Below are 14,063 nucleotides of genomic sequence, written 5' to 3'. Positions count from 1 at the left end.
CACACACACACACACACGTCTTATTTTACCTAAATTTGAGAGAAATCACTGCATACTGTAGATTTATAGCATGCATCTTCTGCTAACCTTAATGCAAAAACGTAAGTCCCTCATGTCAATCCTAGGTGGAAGTTGTGTGCTGAGCAACCATGACAATAAATTACTCTCATTTAAGGGACGCTATGCATTTTTGGCCATTTCTTTGCTGTTTTTGCTCGCAGGTTACTCCATAGAGCTCTTCCTACAGCTTCGGAATAGATATTTTGCAGCTCCTATGTTTACTTGTGTCTGACTCCTAGCTTGGTCAGTCTGCTGCTTTCTCTGTTCCTTCGACAATGCTTTCCTTGCTTTCTGCTTCTTTTTAGCCGGCTCAGCCATGACAATAGTGTAGAAAACCTCCATCGCTACCTTGATAAATGGTTTCTGAATGGGCGTATATGTGCAGTGCCGTGAAGCAATTTGTTACATCGCGACACCTGATATCACGCCATACTTCCTGACGCTGAGTCCGGCAACTCGCCGGCCGAAAGTTGCAAGGGTGGCTTATCCACTCACAGGCGCTAGGGGGTTGCGAGATGACCACCGTTCAACTCAAAAAACGTCATATAACCATTCCAATGACTCCAGAGCTGTTTAGTTAAGATAAATTAAGCTATAAAAAACAACTGCATAGTTCCCCTTTAAGGCTATTATAAGCCTGTTGTAGAAAGAAGATGAAAAAAATCTTCTTGTTATAAATTTACCAAATTATATGGTACATAAGGTAGGTTGGAGAATATATAAAGTATTTGCTACTGTATACATATAAAATGCCCAGTGTTGTGTAGTGAGTAGTGAGGGGTTAAAATGCATGTAGTGTAGTGCAGTGTTAAGGGCACAACACACAGCATTTGTGCAGTGTGTTGTGCAACCAATTTGCATACTGCACGTGAAACTGTGAGGTGCATTTCTCCATTTTTACAATGATTTCTAAGGCAGTTGCTCTTGATCATCTAAGTTTCCATGTTAACCTTTACTCATTTACTCCAAAGCAGTATTCTAGCATTCTCTTGTAACACCTCTCTCCGGGAATGACTTGCCCCAATCTTCTTTGCTCACTGCCTTTGTCAAATTTTTAATAGAAACAGAGCTGAAATGGACAGAATGTATCTGAACGTCTGACAACTTCATGAAACATTCCCATTTTGTGTGTTTTTTTTGTGTGCGCAAACTTTCAAAGGAGATGTGATCGACAAGCCAAGGCCACTGTGTGGGAGGATTAGAGCACCTCCCCCAAACCTCCACTCAAAGAACAGCCAGTGTGTTAAAATACTGTACCACAGTCCGAGTCAACCTTTTCATCACATAGTCCTCTTGAGGATTACCCACGTCCCTTTTTTAATGGCTGGTTGGCTTTCAGGCTGTTCCACTGCTTAGATCTACTTGCACCTCTTATAGTGATACCCATCCACAGTATAGAAAGCTATTCTTGGATTTTAAGGAGGGAATGGATCTAATGTATGGATGTAAACCTGTAATGTCTCAGCTTTCATAGTTTTATAGATGCTTGTAAACGTTTATTATGCAAATTAACTCAGGAGTTTCAATGCGGAGGAATGCTTGAGCTTACTGTTCTTGAAATCTCCAGTTTTTCTCCATCTTTAAATAATGTAATAAAGAGAGCTTAAGAAAAAAAGTGAAAAGAAGACATCCATCTAGTGTGGCACAACACTGTTCAGCTCTCTGACCACAGAGGTCTTCAGGGACGAGCTGCTGTCTGAACTGGTTTTATTCTCCTCTGATGAATGTGCACACCTTCAGTTATTTAAAAAGGTTGCCTGTTGTACAATTCTCAATGAAAATTCACTGTAGGCATTTCTAATAAAATATTTAACATTTTCTAAACATTTGACTATGACCATTATTAATGTACAAAGATACAACAGTGGAGTATTCTTATGTAAAATTAAAATATAAATCAGTGGTTGTTGTTATTTCTTTCGGGATATTAATGTTTTAAAACTCAAATTGGTGCCTAGATATTCCTTCATAATCAAACATTTGATTGTTATTACATGTACACTACAAAATAACTTAAAATGGAACTACCTTTTTCTAAGCAGACCTTGGACTGATTTAATGTTCAGCTGCAACAGTTAACACTTTCAAGGATGAACAAGTCCAGAGCACTAATATTTATCCTACTCCTGGTTTATGTGAATACATGTGAGCTGCACTTGACTTGACTCCGTTTTAATAGTTCACTGTATCTGTTGCCTGCTGGAAATGTTATTCCTCCTCTCAAAAGATAAACACTAAATCATCACATATATCCTGTATATACTTTACAACCTTTATAACTTTCTTTTTGGTAGTTTGGACAACAAAACAATTATGTCTATAGATTTTTCTGTGCTATTTGGAGATTAATTCTAGGATGGAAATGATCTCTGTGCAGGCAGAGTGAATGAAAGGTAGAAAAGAGCTAATCAACACATTACAGGAATTTTGTACTTTTTCCTGTTTATTTGTTAGTATATATTGTATGTATGTTTTAAAGGGTCTCATCATAGACTAGTTCAATATTTACCAGGTTTATTTAAACATTTGAAACACGATTATCCGTTTTGTTGACAATAAATTAAACTGTTGGTTTGATTGCAAAGAGAGCTGATCAGCACTAAGTATACCGTTACTGATATTAAATATCTCAGGCACTGAAAGTTTTGTATCTGCATCAAATATGATTTATAGATTGTCTTAAATATTACACTAACGGACTGCTCACTTACACATTTCAAAAGCACTATACACACGCACACAAGCACGCATACAGGCACAACGCCTTCTTTCTGGTGAGTAGTGTTATTCTGGTTCAAGACTTCATGCAGGTACATTGAGCATTGTTGCATTCAGCAGCACATATTCACACATTCTGTGGATTGACAGACAGAACTAAATAATTAAAAAACCCTTTTGCAATTAGAAGAAATGTTCTTTGGATCCTTTGATTGATACCACCTTTAGTAAGGAGTGTCCAGATTTTATGGTCTGCAGTGGTGCTTAGTCCAGTTTTTCTCTCTCTCTCTGTACAGCCAACATGTTGGACACCATGCTGAAGAACGGATGGAAGGGGGGATCGGAGCGAAGGGCGGAGATGAGCAGCAGGACAGCCACAGTTTCAGCTCAGAAAGTGCTTTGGTGTGACTGCTACCCCCACTGCCCCCAATACAACAATACTTGCAAGTATGGTGAAACTCCATAGATAAAGGCTTTTAAAAACAAATAGTTTATCAAGGTAATTATTCGAGAGACCTTAATAACCCAATTAGAAGTACACAAATGTTTACTTTATCCACATTCTTTAATGAGATATCTCACACAGCTTATTAACACTTTCATCTCAATAAGCAGTTTCAATACTGTAATTAGATTCAATAAAATACTATATACTAAATAATCCCAACCCTGATGATGATGTTAATGAAAAGACTCCAAGACCATGTTAACTCATGTGATGATGTTATGTGCATTTCGGTAGGACTGATGGTTACTGCTTCACCATGGTGGAGGAGGAGAAGGGGGGTCTGGAAGTACACACTGCAGGTTGTTTGCGTCTTGCCGGCTCTGAGTTCCAGTGCAGAGTAAGTCAGCAGTATGTGTGTTTGTATGTGTGTGCATTTCTGCCTATTTCTGCACTTGTCCGTGTATGAGTTTTCCTTCTTCATGAGCCGTTGTTAAGCCTTTACGAGCTTTGCCGGACTCACCACAGCTCTTTACTAGACCTATTTAAGTCAAACTTGTCCAGTCCCACTATCTTTAATGTTCTCATTAGGAATAAGTGTGGCTGTAAATATTCGCTACTTCTGTGTCTTCATTAGTGTTGTGTAGAATTAATGTGTGTGTGTGTGTGTGTGTGTGTGTGTGTGTGTGTGTGTGTGTGTGTGTGTGTGTGTGTGTGTGTGTGTGTGTTTGTGTGTTTGTGTGTGTGTTAGGACACGGGAAATGCACGTTTGAGGAGAGCTATTGAGTGTTGCACGGATCTGGACTATTGCAACAGAGACTTGCATCCTACTATTCCTCCACTTGTACCGTCAGGTAAGACACACTTTTGTTCACACAGATTTTCACTAACTGAAATCTTGCCCTACTTAAGTGCTTTTTAGAACGGGCTTGTTCAGGCCACGCTGGGTGGTGATGGGTAGCGACAGTTTAAACTGTTACAAACCACAGTGTGGTGCAGAAGTGAAGTGGCACATGCAGCTCCGGGGGGGGGAGAGGCAGGTGAAACAGAGCCTGCAGACTCGGCTTGTTCTCTCACCCTCTAATGAAAAGGACAGCCTCTCCCCAGGGCCTGCTTGAGTTTCTTGCCTCGGGACGGATGTGAGATATCTGTCCATCTGTTACTCACCAACACACACACACACACACACACACACACACACACACACACACACACACATTCCTTCTCTGTCGCTTTCACACAGCCTCACACACTTCATTCTGACCTTCAAGCCCATAGCAAAAAACCTATTTGTCAAGTAAGTTATACATATAATAAAATAAAATGATAAAAGACAATACAATTGACTTGTTTTACCATATGGGTGCTATTTTCATAGTTATGAATCAATCAACTATGATAGCACTGTACTCACTGAGATTTGGGTATGTTTTGGCTAAAGCCAGAGCTATCCTTTAACTCAATGCAAATGCAGGGTGTACATAGGAAACTTTGCTTTCCATGCAGTTTTTCTTTGTCCAATAGTCCTTCTTTGTGTGTGTGTCTGTGTTTCTTTGTGCACACCATGAAGTATCCCGCTGTGTTTGTGTGTGTCTGATTGGCAGGAGCATGGCAGAAAGGCTAGAGCCACAGAGCAGCCTCAGCCTCTGGGGTTTCTGTAGCGATGTCAGTGTGACAGCTGATCTGTGGGATTCAGGAAGGGGAATGTTATCGATCACACGCTGTGAGAGAGAGGGGGGATGCAGGGGAGGGTTAGAGGGAGGAGGGGGAAAAGGAGCTTGTCAATGCCAATGAAAATTAGAAAGATGTTGGAGCTGATAAAAATGAACAAATGATTGTCACCACCTTCTGATCACCTCTTGTTTTACAGGCTTTCCCTCTTACTTAGGACATGATTATTCAGATTTAGGTGTGGTAAGATAATAAAAATGTCAGGAAAATAAATGTAAATGTGCTGTATTTATATAGCGCTTTTCCAGTCTTAACAACTGCTCAAAGCGCTTTTACATCTACAGGAAACATTCACCATTCACACACATTCATACACTGTGGCCGGGGCTGCCGTACAAGGTGCCACCTGCTCATCAGATACACACTCACACACATTCACACTCCGATGGCGCAGCACCGGGGGCAACTCGGGGTTCAGTGCCTTGCCCAAGAACACTTCGACAATGACTGCAGGGGCAGGGATCGAACCACCAACCTTTCAATTGGCAGGCAACCGCTCTACCACTGAGCCACAGCCGCCCCAATAATATAAATATGTTTCCCTTTTTTTTAGATTACGATGACAGCAGTATTCAATACATGGCTCTCTTCATTTCAATCACAGTCTGCAGCATCATCCTGGGTCTTATCCTCGTCTTCTTCTACTTCAGGTAAGATTCAAGTCCCGTGCTTGTATCAACAAATTCACATTTCCTGATGTGCTGTTACTAAGATTAGATTAGATTATCCTTTATTCATCCCACAACGGGGAAATTTTGTTAAACACTGCATCACCTTTTTTTCTGGCAGATATAAGCGTCAAGCATCACGACCACGCTACAGTATTGAGCTGGAGCAAGAAGAGACCTACATTCCCCCTGGGGAGTCTCTGAAGGACCTGATAGAGCATTCCCGCAGCATCGGGTCTGGCTCTGGGTCCGGACTCCCTCTACTGGTAAGAAGTAATAAGTGCATCTTGCTCAACATCACAAGCTGAGCACTTCTGGAACAGTAATACATTACTGCATTGTCCAATACTCTCACTTAGGGCTGAGTGATATGGATGAAATCAGTTTCCTGTTATTTTTATTATTTTACTATTATGAATATTTACAAGTATATGTTTTCAATACAGTACTGTGCAAAAGTCTTAGGCAGGTGTGAAAAAATGCTGTAAACTAACAATGCTTTCAAAAATATAAATAATGATTAATTCTATCAATCAACAAAATACATAGTGAGCAAACAAAAAAAATCTAAATCACATCAATATTTGGTGTTACTACCCTTTGCCTTTAAACCAGCATCAGTTTGCAAAAACAACAACACTTGCAAAAAGTCGGGCAACCTTGAGGATCGTAGACACAGTGGTCGGCCAAGGAAATTTAGTGCAGCAGATGAAAAACACATCAAGCTTATTTCCCTTCAAAATCACAAGATGTCCAGCAGTGACATCAGCTCAGAACTGGCAGAAACCAGTGGGAACCAGGTTTACCCATCTACTGTCCGGAGAAGTCTAGCGAGAAGTGGTCTGCAGTTGGAGACATAAAGCCTCAGACATGGAAACAAGGCCAAGCGACTCAACTATGCATGAAAACATAGTCGGAGGTCTGGCTTTTTGGCTGTAACTCTTCGATGAAGACCACTTCTGGACATCTTCCGATTTTCCTTGGCTGACCACTGAGTCTACGATCCTCAACATTGCCCAACTTTTTGCAAGTGTACCTTTTTGGCTGCAACTCTTCCATGAAGACCACTTCTGGCCAGACTTTCCTGGACAGTAGATGGGTATACCTGGGTCCCACTGGTTTCTGCCAGTTATGAGCTGATGTAACTGCTGGACATCTTCTGATTTTGAAGGTAAATAAGCTTGATGTGTTTTTCATCTGCTGCACTAATTTTCCTTTGCCAACCACTGCGTCTACAATTCTCAACATTGCCCCACTTTTTGCAAGTGTACCTACAAGAATTGATGCTGGTTTGAAGACAAAGGGTAGTAACACCAAATATGGATGTGATATAGATTTTTCTTTTGTTAGCTCACTTTGCATTTTGTAAAGTGATGAAAATAGACAATCAGTATTTATTATTTTGAAAGCATTCTTAGTTTACAGCATTTTTTCAAACCTGAAAGAGTTTTGCACAGTGCTGCATGTGTATATATGTAGTAATGTGCTAAATATAAATTCCTGTGAAGCTGATCACATTGAATTGAAGTGCAAAAACTATGCATTATATCAGAAAATGTTAAAACTATTCACACATGTACAACTTCAGTAACTAATTTAACTTTTTCAAGAAAAAATAAAATGTCTTTTTAAAGGGCAGTTTCATAAAAAAATCACGCTTCTTCTTTTTTTTACACTAACCTGTTGCCAGGTGCAGCGCACCATCGCCAAGCAGATTCAGATGGTTAAGCAGATTGGAAAAGGGCGATACGGAGAGGTCTGGATGGGCAAGTGGAGAGGAGAGAGAGTTGCTGTAAAAGTCTTCTTCACCACAGAGGAAGAGAGTTGGTTCAGAGAGACTGAAATATACCAGACCTTCTTGATGAGACATGACAATATACTGGGTAAGGAGATATAAACTGAGAGTAAAAGAAGTAAATGAAAAAGGACGGACTTAAGTGTTGGTGTGTGTCTTTAAAGAGGGAGTGCTTAAATAAAGGTAAACCCCAAGGGACTAAGTACATGTCATTGAAATATTTCTAATATTGACCTATATACATATAAAGTATAATACATTTAAAAAAATCGTTTTCTATATGCACTCATGTTTCTCCTGTCATCCCTTCTTTCCAACCCCCAGGATTCATAGCAGCAGATATTAAGGGAACCGGCTCGTGGACTCAGCTTTACCTAATTACAGACTACCATGAGAATGGATCTTTATACGACTACCTTAAGTCCAACACCTTAGACGTCAAGGCTCTGCTGAAACTGGCCTACTCAGCCATATCAGGCCTCTGTCACCTGCACACTGAGATCTATGGCACACAGGGCAAACCAGCAATCGCACACAGAGACCTGAAGAGTAAAAACATCTTGGTAAAAAAGAATGGATTCTGCTGTATAGCAGACCTTGGACTGGCGGTCAAGTTTAACAGGTACAACATTTTGTACTGGACTTTATTCATTTTAATAACCTACAATAAGGTTCAGGAGTATCTTTGAGATTTTCTGAAACATCTTTGTCCCATTTCTCCTCCCTCTCTCAGTGACACCAACGAGGTGGACATCCCTCCCAACCTCCGAGTTGGGACAAAGCGCTACATGCCACCTGAAGTGCTGGAAGAGACCCTGAACAGGACCTACTTCCAGTCTTTTATAATGGCTGACATGTACAGTTTTGGCCTAATCGTTTGGGAAATGGCCCGACGTTGCATCTCTGGAGGTCAGGGAAAAAATCTTTCTTGAAAAAAAAGAAATTCATATTTTTAACATGATCTCTACATGTCAAGATGTTTACTCAATAGTAATACTTATTCCCACATATATCTGTTTTTCATGAAGGCATTGTTGAGGAGTATCAGCTGCCCTATCATGACCTTGTGCCCACTGATCCGTCCTATGAGGACATGATAGAAGTCGTCTGCATTAAGAAACAAAGACCTTCATTTGCTAACCGCTGGAGCAGCGATGAGGTATTCTAAAGGTTTTCCCAATACCATTTTCTAACCATGTGTATTTTTAAAAGACTTAATATGTTGTAATGGCTTTATTAATGGTATTGTTATGGTTATACATACTTTTATAGAGCGGTAATAAGCCATTTAGATCCAGGGTTGCAAGTGGCTTAACAGAAAGTGAGTTTTGATTCATGGGTTTCTCACATAATAAAAAGCCATCAGATCTGCAGATATAAATTCAATTGAGTGGTTAATAAATGAATTTAACTGGTCTTTTGACTAATTTAAAGAGCTAGATAAAAAGGCACATTCTGCTGGAGGACACATACTTGCCGGAACGGCTTTTTCTCAACCTGCAAACCTCAGAGTGGTCCTTTTAAAAATGGCTTATAATCAATATTAATCACTTATTAGTCAATAATCACTTCATTCCTTACAACTTGCAAACCCCTTTATAAAAAATATTGTTTTATTCACATGTACATGCACATGTGCTTTCAGTGTCTACGGCAGATGGGAAAACTGATGTCTGAGTGCTGGGCTCACAACCCAGCTTCTCGCCTCACAGCGCTTAGAGTGAAGAAGACCCTAGCGAAGATGTTAGAGACCCAAGACATCAAACTGTGACAGAGAGTTAAGAGAGATGCTCTCATCACCAGAGACTTGTCACTGCCACTGGCATAGCGCCACTTACACTGGCCAATATTAGAAAGGGAAGATTAAAAAAAAACGATAAGACAAAGGATACTGACAGCGAGGATGAGTGATGGCGATAACGGTAGACAGGGAGCCAGAAAAATGAGACAAAAGATTTATTATGTCAGGGGAGAATCTGCCTTCCTGTTGTCTGAGCTGCCTCTGTCCCAAACAAAGTGTTCAGGTTGTGCTTTCTGTGAAAGCTGAGTAGTTGTCGGGTCCAGACTGTACCATAGGGCAGGAAGACAGGGACCCTTGCAGGGGAGGAGCACTAATGTCCTTCTCATTAGCTCTAAACAGAGGAAGCTCTGCCCTTCTAAAGCCATATAGCAGTATGTACAGTCTTTTGTACTGTCACAGCTGCCTTTTTTTCTTTTTTTGACTGTTGACCATCCAAAGAAATGTCTAATTCATGCTTAGTGACCTCATTGTCAATTATATTATTATTACAAATCAAAGTAAGACTAAATTTATGATAAATCGTATGTCCAGAAGGAACAGATATTTCTATATAGTATTCCTATGTACATTTTATTTTAATATTAAAATATGACCTCTTCGTAAAACATGTAACGTCATTGATGAATTTGTGAAAGTTGTTTGTCCTTCAGAGCTTGGAGAAGGCCTTGCTCTCCCTTTCCACTCGCAATTCGTTTGTACATAATTGAGCTGAAGTCTATTGATAACTATTGCCTTTCTGGATGGTAAAAAGTTTTTGATGATTTATCTGTGTACAGAATATGTCCTGTCCACTCTACCACTATGGCATGTGCCTTATTTAATCTGTACATATGTGATTAATAAGCGTGTATGAGTGGATCTGGATAACATAACCCCAATAAAAATGACTATGCGTCTCAAAGACTTGTCTATTCATGTCGCAATGCTGCCTTAAAATTGATGTTATTAATCTCACAATACAAACGAGATCCTCGTGCTCCGTTTTCAATGTTGCATATAAATATAATTTATTATTAGTCTTAAAAATTCTTTCTTACACTTTGTACAATAACTTGACAGATGAAATGCAAGCAGTTGCAACATCATGAGTGCCAGTAACAGACAGGCTACATTCTCACTATACACAATAATAATCATGAAGCTGAAGAACAACTAGGGAATGCAAAAGGCTAGCCCACTGAGAATGTGAAGATTGTTTCAGAAAGATGCAAAGTTTGCATAGACGGCTTTACGAAAACTGTGACAACTGCCATTAAAAAAACATAAAAATAAATCAAGAACCAACCACGTGGAACAGTCACAAGTGTTGCTGCATCAAAGTAATATTGCATTTACAACTACCACTAATTTGTATGTGCAGTCGGTGTCAACATTGATGGCTTCTGTCATTAATGTACAAATACAGAAGTCTGAGTTAAAATCTCTGTTCTCCAAAACACAGATGAAAGTCATTCAGTTCTGAACACAAGAAATGACACTGGATGACATTTGATATTTAGTTGATCACGCTCTGTATTAAATTGAAACCTTATACACTGTATGTCAACTATTTGGTACAAAGCAGTTGTATTCAGTTGCATTGGTCCTACAAAAATATACTTATTTGATTCCCTTTTTCTACCTCTCCTCGCTGCCTGGTCACTTTAATGTAAATGACATCATCTTGAACAACATACAATTCATCAGCATCAGTCATAAATTGTATTCAGTTTGGGAAAAGGGTCTTGCTCACAAAATTACCTGATTATAAACCATGCAAAGAAAGAAAAATCATAACCAATGTAACTTATCAAAAATATTTTTGAAAGAAGCACACATAACACATAATTAAAATCAATAATTATACATGACATGAATAAAAAGTATTAATAGTAGTTACTACAGCAACACTAAAGCAGTAAAATGGTTACATCATTGATTTCCTTCTGTACATGTTAATGACTCATTACTGCAAGAGTCCACCGGGGGGTGCTATGATACAGTAAAACATAATGAAACAGGAAACAAACTGTGAGGACACTGCAAAATAGTCAATAACAGGCAGCATGAAATACAAAAAAAAACATATGTATAAATAGGCATATTATTAAATACTATGTTATGACAGAACACATACTCATCCATGGCGTTGCTATGGTTTTTGGAGACTGAGAGATGCTTCCTTTGATTCAAGCCTGGCTCCTTTGACCTTTGATAGCGTCTCACTACTCAGACTGTTGTCTATGGCAAGGGCATCATCCACATATCCGCACAGCCCATCCAAATAACCACACAGCTGTTTCCAAGGAAACTAGAGCCAAAAATATCAAGTTGTCAGAAAAAGAGATAGAGGAACAGCCAGAGAGAAATGACAGATATTCTTGTTTACCCTCCAAGTTTTAACACCTTTTGTTGCCAATATTTAACTGGGTCATGGCTGAGCAGACCTAGCTGTTTCTTTCTTCTTGCTTCTCTGAGTGTGCGCAAATACAATCCACCCCCCCCCCAAAAAAAAAACAACAACAACACACACACACAAACAGTATCTGAGTGTGTAGGTGAATTTGTCATTTTGATGCCAAATGGCTCGTCTGCTTTCGCAGTCCCCCTCTCTTCTTAAGAAAATGTCATACACTCCCTAGTGGACAGATGTCAGTGTTCAGTCGCAGCAGGAACAAGGCTGTCATGGCGTCCCATCTCCTCCAGTACCTGGGCCAGACGACTGAGGTTGCCATCAGGAAAATGCTGGGCCTCCCACAAGTCCAGGATTACTCCCGTAGGACTGGATTTGGTGGCAAAGTAGTTAAGATACCTGAGTGAATGATTGTGACAAAACAGAGAAGGATGGGTAAGAAAAAGGATGTAAATGGTTAACAGAGAGAGTGGCTTAGTGGTTACTTGAATTAGAAGATAGGACTTGGCTGGTGTACTGACATGGTTTAATATATATACTGTATATATACAGTATATGTACTATATGTATATATACATATATGTGTATATATATATTTATTAAAACATTTTTGTTTTGCAACCTGTACACAACTAACACACACATTTAAGTCTAAAAAATGTGTTTGCAATGTGGGAGTCAATTATTAAATTTTTTCATAGATCTTTCTCTAAAAAGTACCCTTTTAAAGGAGCCAATTGGTTTAAAACTGCAAAAAGGGGCTAATTTTTTTCCTTCAGAATATTAAGCTCTTTTGCGCCAAGCACAGCACAGAAAGAAAATCAAATGTAAATAAAATTAAGAAAGAAAATGGGGCGAATATGAAAATAGTTGCTGATTACAAGTCACAAGTCTCTTTAAGTAAGTTAAAAAAATGTACACACTTCTGTTCTGAATGTATCATCTGTGAGTGAAAGGATGGTTCAAGTCTCTCTCCTGCACTCTCCTTCTATCATGCCACACTCTGTAAGTGGTCTCGTCAATCTGCAGCTGCTGCATGTGATAAGACCGCCCCGCTGAGCTTGGACCTTATAAATGGAAACGCACTGTATCTCCATCACACACACAAGACTATCAAAGACACATGATGTTTTGAAAAGAAAAACGTCCTTCTATCTTTGACTTTCTCTCTGTTTGTCAAACTCAGTCTCAATTCAGCCGATGTGAATCAAAATGAGTCACATGCCCACAGAACAACCAACTAAAAACAGCTTTATTCCCCATGTGATCCTGTTGCCTGCTAAGATTTAGCTGCTAAAATTGCACATTAACAACCTTTTTGAAAATAGGAAGATTTGTGCATTTAGTTTATTTCTAAATCAAGTCCCTTGTATTGTTTAATTTAATCTCTTTCATCCTCTTAAAAAATGAGCAAAGTCTGATGACAGCCAGTTCCTGTGGCCAGACTGTGACTGCTAAGGGCCTGAATCATGAGTCACTGTCTCGCTCCTTTTCTCTTTCAGAAACCCCTGTTCCTCTACCCACCTGTCAAGGTTAAGTTTGTGGGCCAACATCCTCCAGTCATTTCCCCTGGTCTGTGGTGCATCAAGACTGCCACACAGTTTCTGTCGGATAGAGACAGGGATGCGAAAGGCATTGGGCCCCACCAGTGTGGTGATGTTGCTAGCGGGGTCCAGCAGAGACGTGTCAATACTCTGAGAATCCTGCAGAGAGAGAGAGGTTGAAGGAGAGACACAAACTGTAGTAGTGGCATTTTTTTAGCATGTACATAATTTAACACCATCTGACAAAACAAAACATGATGTAGCTCAAAATTGATTGGTAGCTCAGAAAATTCTTCTTTCTGGGTTGTGTAAAATGTGAAAATTATTAATTTTATTGTCATCCATTTGTTAGTTTGAGCTGAGTGATTTTGAAATATATTGCATCTGGAGGATTAGGTGCTGGATGTCTGTCTACACAAACCAGAGCAATACCCAGAGACAAATGAACCAAGGCCGGGCAGAGACACAGTTCTGCACTGCACGTACTGTTATTCATCTCATTACTGAGCACAAAGCCTGAGTGCTCCGCCATCCTTCAAGCTCTATCCTCCTTGCCTTGCCAGCCATCCTAGCCAGATGGCCTTTGCGAAACAAGTGCAAGACAACTAGAGGGTGATTATTCCCCTCTGCTCTGCATTGGCTTGTCATAGGCAGGACTATATGAAGGCCGGAGGGTCGAGACTCCCTGTCTTCCACCCTGTCAGTCTTTATGAACAATGCAAAAAGAGGGAATAGGACACAGGAGAGAGGGTAAATTCATCCAAGTATCTCTCACAACACAGAGAGGAGGAGCGCAATGTGAGGGAGTAAATGCATTATCTCCATTATTAAAAGTCTTTTCATTCATTTAAAACTCTCTGATCTTCTTTTAGATAGATAGACAGATAGATAGATAGATAGATAGATAGA

At 39.7% G+C, this 14,063-nt stretch overlaps 2 protein-coding genes across 6 annotated transcripts in view; one reads left to right on the top strand and one right to left on the bottom strand.

Annotated features, from left to right (window-relative positions):
• bmpr1bb (bone morphogenetic protein receptor, type IBb) overlaps positions 1 to 10,119 on the top strand; it is a 55,063-nt gene extending 44,944 nt beyond the window's left edge. For 2 of the 3 annotated variants that reach the window (XM_032540386.1, XM_032540385.1), the window contains 10 exons: positions 3,075 to 3,225; positions 3,521 to 3,623; positions 3,975 to 4,077; positions 5,508 to 5,604; positions 5,744 to 5,888; positions 7,313 to 7,505; positions 7,742 to 8,039; positions 8,151 to 8,326; positions 8,446 to 8,576; positions 9,063 to 9,188. In XM_032540386.1, the coding sequence (XP_032396277.1) occupies positions 3,080 to 3,225; positions 3,521 to 3,623; positions 3,975 to 4,077; positions 5,508 to 5,604; positions 5,744 to 5,888; positions 7,313 to 7,505; positions 7,742 to 8,039; positions 8,151 to 8,326; positions 8,446 to 8,576; positions 9,063 to 9,188 (1,518 nt within the window). In that variant the 5' untranslated portion in view covers positions 3,075 to 3,079. Of the gene's footprint in view, positions 1 to 3,074; positions 3,226 to 3,520; positions 3,624 to 3,974; positions 4,078 to 5,507; positions 5,605 to 5,743; positions 5,889 to 7,312; positions 7,506 to 7,741; positions 8,040 to 8,150; positions 8,327 to 8,445; positions 8,577 to 9,062 lie in introns of all 3 variants that reach the window. The other variant, XM_032540384.1, reaches the window with a different exon arrangement.
• Positions 10,120 to 10,199: 80 nt separating this feature from the next.
• unc5cb (unc-5 netrin receptor Cb) overlaps positions 10,200 to 14,063 on the bottom strand; it is a 120,187-nt gene continuing 116,323 nt past the window's right edge. For all 3 annotated transcript variants that reach the window (XM_032540373.1, XM_032540374.1, XM_032540375.1), the window contains 2 exons: positions 13,135 to 13,313; positions 10,200 to 12,009 (listed from right to left, as the gene is read on the bottom strand). In XM_032540373.1, coding sequence (XP_032396264.1) covers positions 11,850 to 12,009; positions 13,135 to 13,313 — 339 coding nt within the window. In that variant the 3' untranslated portion in view covers positions 10,200 to 11,849. The remainder of the gene's footprint in view (positions 12,010 to 13,134; positions 13,314 to 14,063) is intronic.

The sequence above is a fragment of the Etheostoma spectabile genome, chromosome 16 (genome assembly GCF_008692095.1).
Source record: "Etheostoma spectabile isolate EspeVRDwgs_2016 chromosome 16, UIUC_Espe_1.0, whole genome shotgun sequence".
Lineage (NCBI taxonomy): Eukaryota > Metazoa > Chordata > Actinopteri > Perciformes > Percidae > Etheostoma > Etheostoma spectabile.
This window is presented reverse-complemented; position numbering and strand designations above follow the sequence as displayed.